The sequence below is a fragment of the Centruroides sculpturatus genome, unplaced genomic scaffold (assembly GCF_000671375.1).
Source record: "Centruroides sculpturatus isolate CEXI.00-Female unplaced genomic scaffold, Cexi_2.0 scaffold180, whole genome shotgun sequence".
NCBI classification, from domain to species: Eukaryota; Metazoa; Arthropoda; class Arachnida; order Scorpiones; family Buthidae; genus Centruroides; species Centruroides sculpturatus.
In genome coordinates, this window is record NW_019384918.1 from 480,399 (window position 1) to 494,924 (window position 14,526).

The 14,526-nt window shown below is 32.8% G+C and overlaps 2 protein-coding genes across 5 annotated transcripts in view; both read right to left on the reverse strand.

Moving 5' to 3' along the window:
- Window positions 1-2,573, reverse strand: part of LOC111631826 (mRNA export factor-like) — a 21,034-nt gene extending 18,461 nt beyond the window's left edge. Inside the window, exon 1 of the mRNA XM_023376143.1 lies at window positions 2,418-2,573. The gene's annotated coding sequence lies outside the window, so the exon portion shown is untranslated. The remainder of the gene's footprint in view (window positions 1-2,417) is intronic.
- Window positions 2,574-8,560: 5,987 nt separating this feature from the next.
- On the reverse strand, window positions 8,561-14,007 carry LOC111631828 (vesicle-associated membrane protein/synaptobrevin-binding protein-like). Of its 4 annotated transcripts, none has more exons than XM_023376145.1 (8): window positions 13,808-14,007; window positions 13,597-13,749; window positions 12,876-12,961; window positions 12,722-12,793; window positions 12,598-12,651; window positions 9,078-9,164; window positions 8,936-8,992; window positions 8,561-8,856 (listed from the first exon to the last, which is right to left on the reverse strand). In XM_023376145.1, the coding sequence occupies exons 1-8, from the start codon at window positions 13,857-13,859 to the stop codon at window positions 8,773-8,775; spliced, it is 645 nt and encodes a 214-aa protein (XP_023231913.1). In that variant the 5' UTR covers window positions 13,860-14,007; the 3' UTR covers window positions 8,561-8,772. The 4 variants fall into 4 exon arrangements, 3 of the variants coding, with proteins under 3 accessions (XP_023231913.1, XP_023231912.1, XP_023231914.1); XM_023376144.1 differs by having other exon boundaries at window positions 12,858-12,961; XR_002757766.1 differs by lacking the exon at window positions 8,561-8,856 and adding an exon at window positions 11,269-11,407 and having other exon boundaries at window positions 8,943-8,992; window positions 12,858-12,961.
- Window positions 14,008-14,526: the final 519 nt, after the last annotated feature.

The following is a 14,526-nucleotide window of genomic DNA, read 5'->3' on the forward strand; positions in this document are numbered from 1 at the left end:
GAAAAATAAAGACATTATTAAATCTGCTAACGTTGCGAAAGGGGTTAAATCAATTTCTAAACAGAGATCGAAGACATCAGATCATGTCGAGAAATTGCTTTTGCTTTGGATAACTGAAAAACAGTGCTGGAGACAGCGTATCGGAAGCAATTATTTGCGAGAAAGCTAAAATGATACACGCTGATCTCACGAAAAATCAAGCAGGAACTAGCCAGGAAAGCAAGGTGTTTAAAGCCAGCCATTTTTTTACACTAGAACGGATTAATCATTTTTACATTACTTCTTATGGGAAAGGTTGGTTTGGTATACGTCCAATTCAGTATAAGTCGAAACATCGGGAACGGATTAAGGTCGTATACCGAGGTTCCACTGTACTTGATTGACTGTAGTTTATGTATTTTTGGTTTTGTTTGTGAAACTCTTGAAATAAAAATTATATTATGCACATTAATGTTATTTTCCATACTAAGTAGCATTCTGGTACCTTTTTTGTTAGCAGTATATCACTGCTTGCATGGAAAAAGACAAGAAATGCACCACAAGGAGAACAATCCAAGCTAAATTAGTGTTCAGATCCAATCTGAATCCATATCTTACAGAAACAGACCATTGGCTGCATTGAACAGACTCAACATTTCCAGAAAAAATGAGTACTTTTCTGTTGAATACTCTCTATTTTGAAACTTGTGAGTGTGTTGCCATCAAATTTAATAGTAGACTTCATTTACACTACCTTTAAGTAGCTATAACTGATCAAAGATGGCACGGTCCATATAGCAAGTGAAATAAATATTATTTACACATATAAAGGTGTATATTAGTTATTAACAGCTAAAAACTAATATATGCCAACAAAACTTTAAAAAAATGAATTTAATTTACTTCATCAAATGTTTTCAAGTTCGTGGAAATGAGCAGAATCTACTATAGCACCATACTATAGCATCAACTTATAATTCATTGTTTATCAGCTGTGTTAAAGCCTCGTAAAGAGACTTAATGCAACTGGATAAGCAAACCAATGACATAGCCCGTTTCATTTGAAACAAACAATGCCATTGGCTTACTTATCCAGCTGTATTAAAGCTGCTCTACCAGGCAACGATTGAGCAAAGACATAATTAGAACACATTGTCTCTGCTCAATCAGAACTGCCAAGTCTACTGAATGCAGCCAATGGCTTATTATAGAGCCATATTAATATACTTATGTACTCTTCGTATTTGCATATATGAAGTGAGCAATGTCATAACATTGTAAATGCCATTTTCCTGTAAATACATTTAATTGAAGAATTGAATTATAAATGCAATGTTTTCTGCTGCAAAAAAATATTGTGGTGATAGTGGCACTGTAAGTGGCTATACTTTGAAGTTGAATTTATGTTACACCACAATGTTTAAAGCACCAAAGTGCAAGTTACGTCTTTCAGTGCTTAAAATGTTACAGCTTACATCATTTTGATCTTCCAGAGAATTTGTAACCTAGCGAGTTTTTACCATTTTATTGAAAAATTGAAATGAATTCATTCACTAGAAAAAGTTTTTTTGGTTCTTTTTGGTTAATGGGGCACCAGAAGACTATTGCATTTAACAATTAAGCCCACATGACCGTGCTAGCTTCAAGCAGCCCACTCGACTATTTGTTCAGTACCTGTCAATGTTATATAGTTTTAAGGGAGTGTGGGGCTCACTCGCACCAAGGCACACTTCTACATGTGAAGCATGTAAAAAAATCAGTAGACTGACTGGATGGAAAAATTCAACAAACAAGACTGATATTTGTTAAAAACTGAACTTTGAAGATGAATATCTGGAAAAGCATCAACAATTCTAAGATGGTGCAAAACCCCTCATTCAGAGCTCAAATCTTACCCGTTGCCATACATATAGGCCTGCGTCCCATTAACCGAACAGTACCACGTTTTCTTACCTCTCCCGAAAAGTTTGTTTTTTGGCATTTATGGCATCATATATATAATGGATTACTATACATATCAATTTATGATATGTATAGTAATCCATTATATATATGATGCCATAAATGCCAAAAAACAAACTTTTCGGGAGAGGTAAGAAAACGTGGTACATGCTTCACATGTAGAAGTGTGCCTTGGTGCGGAATCTAATGATAGAAGTTATCTTTAGGTGACTTATTTATAAGTGTACTGTACATATGTGCTAATAATGTAAAAGTGAAAATAAAAGAAGTATATTATCAATTACTCAATCTGAATGACTGTTTATTAAATTGAATATAGTTCTTGTAAATTTAATTAAGGAAAAATATTAATGAGATAATCGATTTGTAAATGTATTTAAAAACTTTGATGGTGATAATTACTAAAGTTGAAATTCTAAAATACCAAATCATTTACAAGTAATGATGTTAGAAAGTATCAAAAATGAAATATTTACCAGTTTATATTCTTGTCGATTAATCGAATTAGAGTGATAAATCGTTTTTATTATATTTCCAGCTTTTTATAAAAAAACGATTATAATACTGAAACTCGAAACAAAATAAAATAAGCTCTTGTCGAAAATCAAACTTCGTTTATTTACAAAACTCCCTCTGACGGCAAAACTTATTTTTGTTTTTTCGGTAAGGTAGTGTTGATTATGGTTAAATATTTAATTACAATTTTGAAAGTTATAATCATATTTTTAATTAAAATAATTAATTATAAGTATGTTACATTATTAACATTTTATTTTTAATAATTTTTGTGTTTTAAATAAAATTATATATTTATAACTAAATTAAATAAATTCTTAGCTTGAAATGTATCATTCCTAAAATTTTCCATAATTTTTTTTATATTAATATTTTGTTTTTATAAAATATTTAGATTATAGACGCCATTAGGCAATATTTATATAGCATTACATGAATCTGGATTCGAATTCTTTTTCGTGTTAAATGAACCGGGATTCTAATTCAAGATCAAAGGCGACATGCCGAATATCATTAACATATTTTGGCACCGAATGTGCTTCAACTATAATTTAATTTATTTACTCAATTTTTCTTAGCACCGTAAACACATAGGGGTTTAAAAATTTAAACGATTTATAGAGCATAATAAATAGTGAAAGTTTCGCTTTAGGTAGATTTTGTCGTTGGTTAATTGGTCCAAAACAAGGAAGCAATCGAAATGACGTAAAATTAAAGATTTAGTAATTGTTTAGTCTATAAACCAGGTTCGCAGTCACATTTAAACGCAGTGTGAATTACAATAAAATATTTCATTTTAGTGTTGTAGAAAACGTAAAGGCACCTGAATGCCGCTTTGGGCATTCTTATTTGTCTCATTCGTTGTCTTTCGAAAAACACAGATTTGTGCCCGTTCCGACTACAACTCAAATCTCCTAGAGAGGCAAAATGGCATCTAGAATTTTCATAGGTAATTTGGCTCGAATACACTCGTTTCGCATCACGCAGCTGTTTCCATTGTGGGCTTGACTTTTTTTCGTGTCCATTACGGCTTTGGCTCTCTTAGTGTCCCAGGAGTCAGGAAGAATTACTGTAGCTATTATATTGAATTATTTTACATTTATTTGCATAAACAAATATAAAATTGCAACATTTAAATTAACAAAGATAAAATACAGTAGAGCGTCGTTTATCCGGAGGTCGGTTATCCGAAGAAATTCCAGTCGACAAATTTAAATTTTCGCCAGTGCTGTGGCGCTGTAATCTTTGGCTATGTCTTCGGCTACTCAAATATTTTATGTTTTTGATATAAATTAACTTCTGAAGTATAATTTTTTATTGTTTTTATATTTTTCAATATATTTATTTTGTTTGTACAAAATAAATATATTGTATCGTTAAAATAATTTTTAACGATACAATAGCCTTCGTTAGGCTTAATATCGACGAAAATTCAACGCGAAGCGACACGCAACGGAGAAAAATTTCAACACGGGATAAATTAATATATTTTGTCGTACATAATTGGTTATCCGAAAAATAAGTTATCCGAACAACCCCAGTCCCCAATTGATTCGGATAAACGACGCTCTACTGTACTTTGCTTCCGTTAATCATCCGTCGTTCGCTCCAGTTGACAGTCTACAATTTAACAAGCACGGAGGCGACCTTTCTTTTGAGGTTACTGCTTATTATATTGAAGTTTATTTGGATTTCTTTTTAAAATTTATTTTGTAGTCATTAAAAGAGCCCTTTTTTTAATCCGATCGTGGAATTGGGTCCAGATTACAACGGGAACAGATTGCAACGTCCAGATGAGATCAACCATAAAGAAAATGCCTGGGGATCAATCTCAGGTCTTCCACAGCGGAAGATAAACATCTTTTCTGCCTAGGTATCCGGCTGGTATTCATTCTATAATTGTAATTGTTTCATTTTGGAGTTTTGCGCTCTTTTATTTAATGTAAATGATAAAGCTACTTTCTAGCTCCTTCTTTGATTATGTTTGTGCTTTATTTGGAGGAGATTCCTTTTTTAACTCTCCACTCTTTGCGCATTAATTAAAAGGCCACTTTTTTAAACTGGAGATTCTCTGGGATTACTTGATAACTCACAGAGCTATGGGTAAAACCGCTATGGGTTCACACGGAGTCTTTATAAGATTAAAACCGATTTTCATCTCTTAAGCCTCGTTCACATTAGTAAAAGTACTTGAATTCAAGTTTATGTTTATACTTTAAAAGCAAGTATCAAGTATATATTTAAAATGGAGTCAAATGGGCTAGTGCGTGCTGGAATCTCCGTAATAGCAACTGAAATTGTAAACGAATTATTGAAAATCTTGGAAAATTACGGTAATGGGAAACACTCAATATGGGCGAGAAAGTGGAATAGCAGAAGAAATCGCCTCGGTGCTCCTGCGACTCCGTTAAAAGAAGTGGCTTCAGAAAATAGAGAAGTATACAAAAATCACTTAAGAATGTCTGTACGCCAATCTGATGATGTACAGACATTCATAATCTATTCAAGATTATGAATGTCTGTACATCAGTATTAAATAACGCCACAAATACAGATGTTGTTTTTCACAAATTCGTTATTTGTGAAAAACAACATCTGTATTTGTAGCGTTATTTAAAACTGCAGTATACATATTTATTCATATTGAATAGCCTTTTCCAAGCAACCTGAATCACATCATTCTCTTCGGTATTGGTATTAGAGCGAAAGTATGACTAATTGGAGTTAGAAGTTGTGGATGGAAGATGGTTCCATAAAACATCATATAGATAAACAAATTTCTCGAAATTTACTTATCTTTTCATTACTCCACTTATCTTTTATTCTTACTACTCATATCTTGTCGCTAAGGAAATAACAATACAACTTCACTTTTCAAAATCAAAACGCAGCTGTCTTCAAAGCATTAAATGGGAATAGTTCACATTATGCAAGTTGTTATTAGTAGTAGTGGTTTGGGTGGCACTAATCACAAAATTAATTTTTACTCAAGTAAATTTTAAAATATGAAATAATATTAAGTTAAAATTAAGTTAAGATAAAATTTGTTTTAATCACACTAATCACAAAATTAATTTTTACTCAAGTAAATTTTAAAATATGAAATAATATTAAGTTGCATTGATAAAATTTGTTTTAATCACACTAATCACAAAATTAATTTTTAATAATAAATTAATGTTTTAGTAAGAAGTTTTATTATAAATTTCTCTCGAAGTAATATAACACTGAAATAATTTTTCTAATCACAAAAGTAATTTTTACTCAAAGGAAATAATTTGGCGAGTAAGTTAAGATTTGCAATATCATCTTGAAGTTGAGGATGCTGTTGCTATTCAAGTAAATTTAAAATATGAAATAAGTTGCACTCATAATATTAAGTTGTTTTAATAATAATTTGTTCTGAGTGTTGAATGGACAAATAACTCTGATTTTCAATAAGAAGTTTTATTATAAATTTTTTTCAAAGTGAGTGGTAATTTGAAATAATATAACACAGAAATCTTTTTACTTTCGCATTACATGAATACAGTTTGTTTAAGTGTTTATAGTACACTTAATAAATATATTAAAACAGTTTATTTCTGCAAGTAAGACCAGCAATATATTTTCGCGATTGCGAACGATATAATCTCCATCTAATTTTTGATATTTTATAATGTTACACCAAGAAAGTTGATTTTGGAAATCGTCGATAAATTGTTCGTCAAGATTTTGGTAGCGAGAAACAACATCCCAGTCTAGATAATCTTTTAACTCGCGTAAAGTCTTTGTTTTTAATTGTTGGTATTTTAAAATTTTTTCATTATCAAAGTGATGCATGAAGATAACAATAAAATCGTCCGAAAGAGTTTGAAATTCTGCAACTTTATTCCAATCAAGATGGTCCAAAAAATCAGTTAGGAATTGTTCATTTAATTGCTGGTATTGGCAAATTAAGTCCCATTTCGCATAATCAATATGTTGTATGATAAACGGGATGGAGAATTTGTAATTTTTCCATATGTATTCCCAATTTAACTTATCCGCAAATTCTGAAATAGATGTATGAGATAAATCGCGTTGTTGACTGACGATATTCCAATCAACATAATTTTTAAAACGACGAATAGTACTTTCTTCTACTAGCGAGAAAGTTTCCCAGTCGATGGAGGGTTGTGAATTATCTAAAAAGAAATAAACAATTCTTTTATAATATTTGTTTATTTGAATACAGATTTAAAATTGAATACATGAGTACATATATAATACATGAGTAAATATACAAAATAATAGTTGAGTACATATACAAAATAATAGTGATGTACATATAAAAATAATAATTGAGTACAGACAAGTTAATTTTCGTATCAGTCTCCCAAACCTTCTTTTTGAGAAAAGGCAATTTCGGTACATTCTCCAAAGCCTTTTTCATCTCTGTCAGTGATGTCTAATGTTTCTAAAAAAGTCGGATGCATAATTTTTTCGAAAATTAATTGTGCGATGGGCGTTCCAGGTTCAAAAATAATAAGTTTTGGTCCAAAATTATACATTAAGACTCCAATGTTTCCACGATAGTCACAATCAATGACTCTCGCATTGATTATAATGTTATTTAGAGATAAAGAAGATTTTGGAGCAATTCTAGCATAACAGTTATTCGGTATTTCTATAGCCAGATCCGTAAATATTACTTTTTGTTCATTCGGATTAAGTTCAAATCCATTAACACAAAATATATCATATCCGGCTGCTCCCGTAGAAGCCTTTTTCGGAATTTTTACATTTTCAGATAACTTTTTAAAATATACAAATTCTAGAAAATAAAATATTTATTTATTACATTTTATGCAATCACATTTTATAAAAGATTCGTTGAATATCGGTAATGTTATTTTATCATTTATTATGAAAAATTTACATTCATATGTTTTATTATTTGGCAATTTTAACAATGCTGCTTTATTATGTGTTTGTTTTAAACAAGGATAAGTTTTACTACAAACGCTATGTATTACATAAGAACGTTTTGTTTTATATACTAACAAAAAGCCATATTGCGAAGATGATGATATCAGATTATCTGCAAGAATTAAAAGTAGAAATTGTAGTGGCCAAATGACACTACATCTATTCCATTACCTAAAATGAATTTTTTATTGTAAAATGGAGAAAGAGAAATTTTATTTTGTAGATATGTTGTTACTACATGATTTTTGCTTTTAATTCCATATTGTTGATGTCTTAATAACTCTGTGTTCAGTAAAACTTCTTTATATTTATCATGATTAAATGTTTTTACAACAGATTTTTTAACCCCCTTAGCAGTTTTTTTATTTTGTTTATCAAAAATATAAGAATACATTTTTGGTTTTAGGGAGCAAAATTCAATTATTGGTTTTTGACAGAATTTCATCTCTAAAATATCCTAATTTATTTTTGTTTGTTTCATTATATAATTTGTGAGTTTTAGGATAGTTACTAAAATCAAAAATATCGGGGAACGATTTAAAATCCTCGTAAACATCGTTTGTATAAATTTGAAGTGTTAGAGAATCTGTGTCAGTATATATAATAAATGTACATTTTCCCCATACCTGTTTTTAAATATTTTATAAAACGTTTCATATATGTGTAATTTGCTTAATTCTAATACGCAAAAACCTATATAAATTGGTTTGTCTAAAGTTAAATTAAGTTTTTTAAAAATTGTGAGATTATCATTTATAATTTGAAAATTTTCTACAGATGGTTTAGATAGATATCTACGATATTGATTTAATGTCGTAGCTGCTTTTAAGTTAATATGCTTTCTTACATTTTGACACGTTTTGCCAAAAAAACTATTAATCATTAGTTTAAAAAATGATTTGTCAAAATCGTTAGTTGATTCTTGTCTTTTTTTATTATTAAAATATATATATATTTTAAGCCATGCATTTTTTCTGAGGAAAATCCTTTACCAAAAATGTTGAGAACGTTATTTACATAAGGTTCGAAATTTTGAGCCGTGTGTAAATAGAAGAATTAAATAGGATTCTAACGCAAAAACTTGTTTTGTTCTATCTACTTCCGTTTTCAAGAATTTTTGGATTTTTTCATGGAAATAGCAATAAATTTTTAACCCATCTGCTGGAAATTTCGTATATAACCAAAGAGGCTACAGCCTTAATTGTAATTCTTGTTACAAGTCGATACTTTACTGGATATAATTGTAAGAGACACGAGAACCGCAAACGAAATTTTAGAAAATGGCAGTGTGATTTAAATGGAAGATATTCACAAGATTTTTCTGCTGTACGTTATTTTATATAGGAATTTATTTTAAATATTTTGTCAATTTTTTAAGCTTTCATTCAACAAGTACAAAATAAATAAACCGAAACAAAATTTCCATGAGAAGTTACTGTTCTCCTGTTCCTAAAATCCAAATAAAAGAAAATTGAAATTCTGAAAGTATTCATTGACTTTTTTTTATTTAAATATACAAAATTTTTACCTGATTTGGAGTCATTATACTTCCATTGTAACTCTTATTAAAATCTTTATATTTGTGCTGCCAAGGACAGTAACGAAAGATATAGACGGTACTACAATTTAGTTTTACCATGTAATTTAGTTTGTTAGAAAATCGAGTTTACCTCTTTATTTTGTGGTGGTCTACACGGGGCGATTTTTGTTTCTAAAGTTTGTCCACACGATACTTCTAAATGTGGAAAGCTGATGGTCTGAAATTATACATATTTAACCTATTATTGAAAGCAGTAGCAGAAGCTTGTACAAGGCTCTAGGCAAATGTGGATTCCTGGAATCGCTATTAAAACTACTCATTAAAACTACACTATGAAAGACGCGAGATGTAAAAGGATATTTTATGGCAGATTACTTATGATATATGCCATACACGATTAGTAGTTCGATCTCGCAAAGTTCATTCATAGTAACTACTTTTTTTTTTTAACTCTTTCCGCCCTGTGGGTACTAAGAGGCCTTTTTTAGCAAGCCCATTATGGGTTCGGCCAGGCCCACAATGGGGCTGCCGGGTAGTGTGGGACGGAGCCCGACATATCCGAACGGACCATCCCCCGAAAAATTCCAGGGGATTTTTCGACCCGTTCGTATTCGAACCCGGGTCCCCTAGAGCAGTCATCCGGCCGCCTCATAGTAACTACAGTCGACCCCCCTATAACACGGTAGATACGTTCCGTGTTATGTGATTTCCGTGTTGTACGAGTCACTTAAATACATGAGCCAATCACAGCCCGACACGTGTGCAGTTTAGGGACTATGGCTCTTTGAAAGGTTTTCTTCCATAAAATTAATCGATTCTAGACTAATTTGACTCAACATTTCCAAAATACGTATAATTTTTTGGGAATAATCCGTATAAACTATGCTATAAACAAAAAATTGTAGGATTACTTACCGAGTGTGTACCGTTCGACGACGTCATTGCTTAAGCTTGTTTTCGTCGCGGAGCGCCGTTCCGCGACGAAAACAAGCTTAAGCAATCGGGACATTCCAATTTTCAACGCGAGTGTTGAATGTTGAAGTCAACAATTTGACGTTATCAACGACGTTCCAACTCGAGTACGAAGTGCTTAGTTCCCATAATTCCATTCTCAGCAAGATGGATTCCATTCAAATGTCTTACCAATTACCCACAATTCATTGGAAAGTAGCAGTCACCATATCTGTTGAGTGCTGAGTGTGTTGAGACAGCACTGACAACAGCGCCACTTCAACATTGAAAAAAGGAACGACTTTTAACGAATGTTGAGATCAGCGCTGAGTCAGCGTTGAAAATTGGAATGTCCCGAATGACGAAAGTTTTCTGATAAGTTATTTTTCTGCGAAAAATTCGCTGAACTTTGAAGACATCATTAATAAAAATAATTTTTATGGCCGTTGAATAAGAGATGTTTTTTTCACAAGAAATGTATAAAAATTTATCATTACATATTTTCTACCTATTAAACTTCTGTTTAATTTATTAATTTTATTGATATTTAATATTAATATTAATTTATTAATTAACTTGTTAATTTTGTTTAATTTAAGTACCTAATTTATATACTGTACAGACGATAGTAAACTCAACTTACCCGCCTAAACTCTCCGTAGCGTGGCGCTGGACGGCAGGAAAGTAATTCGTCTGCCCGTCCACTATTGGTCCAGATTCGACCAATCCTGTCGCGACACGAGTCGGCGATGACGTTTTACCGAATTATAAGAGTTTTTTTTAGCATGTTTGTGCGAATACTGTCGCAATTTTTTCGCCGTGATATAGGAATCCGAACTATAGGAATCCGTGTTATAGGGGGGTCTACTGTACTGCTGGACTCTCGCGAGCTATTCGTGAGACCTTGCTCTATGTGGGATAAATCCGATGAACGTAAAGACCAGCGAAGAAGTGGCACGGGGCAATCATCTACGAATTGTAGATCTTTTTGTGCCACCTGTGATCAAGCATTGCCTAGTTAGAACATGATGATAGAGAACTTCTGCAAATAATCTTTGCAAAAGTTCATGTTCCAAGTCTCTCTGTTGTATGGCTGGCCAGTCAAGGTACCAGAAATGCATATAAATGCATTTCTGGTACCTTGACCACGGAAAAATGAAAACGGAAGTATAACCCAATGGCATCCACACCACATCATCTGGAGTTGAATTAGAATGGAACTGTAAAGTAAATGTCTCCAGGGACCCTCCGCTGCGATGACCCTTACACGAATCTGTTCATCATGGCGCAGTTAATTGAACCGGGACTTGTCCAAACACACGATGCGATGCCAGTCATCCTGCCATTAGCGACATTCTTAAAACCATTACAATTATAGATGCCTGTGATCGAGGGTTAACAGTAGTTGAAGCAAAGGTAGCGAGCAAAGGTGACCCTGGTATTTTCGAGACCTTAGTCAAAATTAATTTTTGAGTCTATTAAAAGACTCAGAGGGAAGATTTATTTAGTCTGCAATAATATGAACATTTTAAATATAGAAACAAACAGTAAAACACAATTTTATTTTCAATAATTACCAATATGATAATTTAAATACTAAAATATATAAAATTTGCGATGGCTCCGAATGCGCAAGGATCTAGGCGTCACCTTTTTTCGCCTGTATGTAGGACCATTTCTGGCGTCGAGCGAAAAGATCCACTGCTGCAAATGACATCTGACAATGCGTATGAACACTCGTTGATGTGTGTAAACCCCACATTGTTTGGCAAGAATCCGTGATGTGCCTGTTCGGTTTATCAGTCATGTTTGCTCTCCCTTTGTGCGTTAGGGCGTTGACGGGTTCGACCCTTTTCTTACTTACCGATGCCATACAATGCCTACGTTCGCATTTATTCTAACACGAATGCCGATGTCCCGGATGTTCTCCTCTCTATATTCCCACAATTCTCCTCCTTTCAAAGTCCGAAAGCTGTACTTATGGATCTGAACGTCTTCTTCGCCGGGTCCTGTTTGGTTCGTAAGAATAAACTACAATACTCTTAAGGGCGTGAACTGCCACTCAATGAAGTTCTGGGAACCTGCTTGCCCTTTACGGTCTCTGCTTTTTGTGGAAGAACCCAGGGAATTTAACACACACTATATGTGCTGCGCTTTTAATCACTTTTACATCCTGCAACGACTTATCCAGTCTGAAAATTTTGGTAAAATATGGCGCGCCTTTTTCAGCGTTACATTTTAATGACCAGTAACGTATACGTTAAGTTAATAGCGAGATTGAGGCCGAAGTTTTAAACGCGAAAACGTGTACGTCGGACGTTCGGCGCCCCTTTCCCGCAAGCCTAAAAGTTTGACAATGGAGTTTGTAATGTCGAGCCGAATTCCACCGACTATCCAAACACCATTGTCAAACTTCTAAGCTTACGGGAAAGCGGCGCCGAACGTCCCACGTACACGTTTTCGCGTTTAAAACTTCGGCCTCAACCAGGCTAATAAAATGTAAAAGCAATACTCGTATAATTCAAGTAATTATACAAGATCTAGGATTATACACTAGAGTCCAAGTACAAGCCAAGAAAAGAATCAAGAAGAGTATATTTACCTCTAAAAGCACCAGACCTTAAGCTTTTGCCTAATGTCTCGAGCCTACTCATCGCACATTTTATGCTTTTATCAAAGATTATATTTAAGATACTTACGTGAAAGGACAATTGATGAAGTGTCGAAGCGAAAGAGAGATCCGAGAATGAAATCTAAAAATGCATTATAAAGTTGAAAACTCATAACTATGCGATTTATTTTTGGATATTGTGAATAGTTTACCTGGTCGACATCGTCGTGAAATACGCATTTCAATTTTCTCTCCGTAATATCATTAACACCAACATTTTCCCACTGAAATTAGAGAAATATTTAATTTATTGTAAATTGTGATATATTCTTTTACTTTGAATCTTACAGATTCAACTGGACTAGCTTCGTGAAGTGGAGCATCCATGTACTGAACCATTATTTTATGTCTTCCTTTCTCTTTGGGGTCATACTTATTCGGAAGAAGAGAAACTGAAAATGATATAAAGTTCTTTATATCCTAGTGTAAGGGATTTAACAGAGCACTCATTTATTAAAAAAACAAAGATCTAAACACAGTTTTTGTTGTAATTTTTCGGTCACATCCCTCAAATAGAACAGACACTATTAGTTAATTAAGGCTGATACCGCATAATGGATGCAAGTTCGAGTCTTGGTTAACTCAAAAATATTCATGGATATGTCGAAGGGATATAACGGGCACTATCTCTCAACACCCGGTTTTGCCATTGTAGCGTAGAAAAAGATTAAATTTTAAGTTTTAATTAAAAGTTAAAATGTTAGTGCATTAAAATAATATATGTTCTTATTGTTATTGGATTTAAACCAAAAATGGTGCCAAGACGACGTAAATGACAAGATATTAACTGTATCACAATTGGTCAAAGAGATATTCGATTGAACGCAACCAAACACATTATGTGAAATAAGTCATTGTTACGCAGTTGACTCTTAACCAATGAACAGAGCGAAATTTTTTAAAGCATTCTTTTACAGAAATTTGCAACTAAAAATTGATTAAGATAAAGTGCGATTTGTTAAATCCACATATCAAAGATTGGCACGAAATTCTGTTTTTGTAAAAATATCTGTAAAACATGTCCTACTTAAGACGATAATTATTTCATCGGGAGCTATTGTTCCTTTAGGAGGACGAATGGAGTATTTATTGGGTTGATTAGTCTTTATTTTAAAATAAATTCTTTTCTTAGTTACGTTGGTGAGAATTAATTCAGATATCGAAATTTCGTCGAAAGGACCTGAAAAACAAATTTACAGTCATATGTTGATTGTAAAGTTATCCTACTCCATGCTTACCCGTGAATTCGATTTCATTAGATGGATCTATTAATAAATCTTGTTTAGGCATTCCTATTTTCAATGATCTATCTCATCAATACAATCTATCTCATAATGATCTATCTTAATGATATACGGAGAAAAATGTTAAAATAGCATAATTGTTAATAATATACTTGGGAAAGAAAAGCAATTGTTAGCAGAGACAGACTGCCAAGAATACTTGTGACAATACTGATTTATGGAATTGTTTTAAGTATTTTCATAATATAAAATTCTTTTTCTCACGAAAGAAAAAAATCACTCGCAAATAATTTTTCATAAATTTATGTACAATTGTCCATTAATTTCCGGAGAAGAACACTAAATTATGCTACCTTTATATGACATTACTTCTTTGTTCTGATATTATGAAAAAAAAATACAAAAGGCATTTTCAAAGTCTGTTGTATAGGCAATGCCGTAAGAAGGTCCTTTTCTATGGCCCTCTTACATTATCACGTCGAGCCAAAACGAGCAATCGGGTGACGAGTAAAGAGCCTGGCGTATATAGTTTTGTCCGGGATTCAATTCGGTCAAAACTATATACGGTCCCTTCAGAATGGCATAATGGTGAAGACTGGGCTCGACTGCCTATAAAAATTTCCTGAATTGCTCACCTGGATTCGATTCAGGGTCCTCCAGAGTGCAGCCTTTACTGTCTCTTTAGTCACCTGCTTAGTAAATTGACGAAAACG

What these genes read in the sequence shown, in the direction of transcription:
- LOC111631828 (XM_023376144.1), bottom strand. Translation starts at nt 13,859, where the DNA reads ATGCCTAAACAAGATTTATTAATAGATCCATCTAATGAAATCGAATTC. An exon ending in TTCACGACGATGTCGACCAG is followed by an intron (nt 12,652 to 12,721) that starts GTAAACTATTCA and finishes ATGCATTTTTAG; the next exon opens with ATTTCATTCTCGGATCTCTC. An exon ending in TTCATCAATTGTCCTTTCAC is followed by an intron (nt 9,165 to 12,597) that starts GTAAGTATCTTA and finishes GTATAATTTCAG; the next exon opens with ACCATCAGCTTTCCACATTT.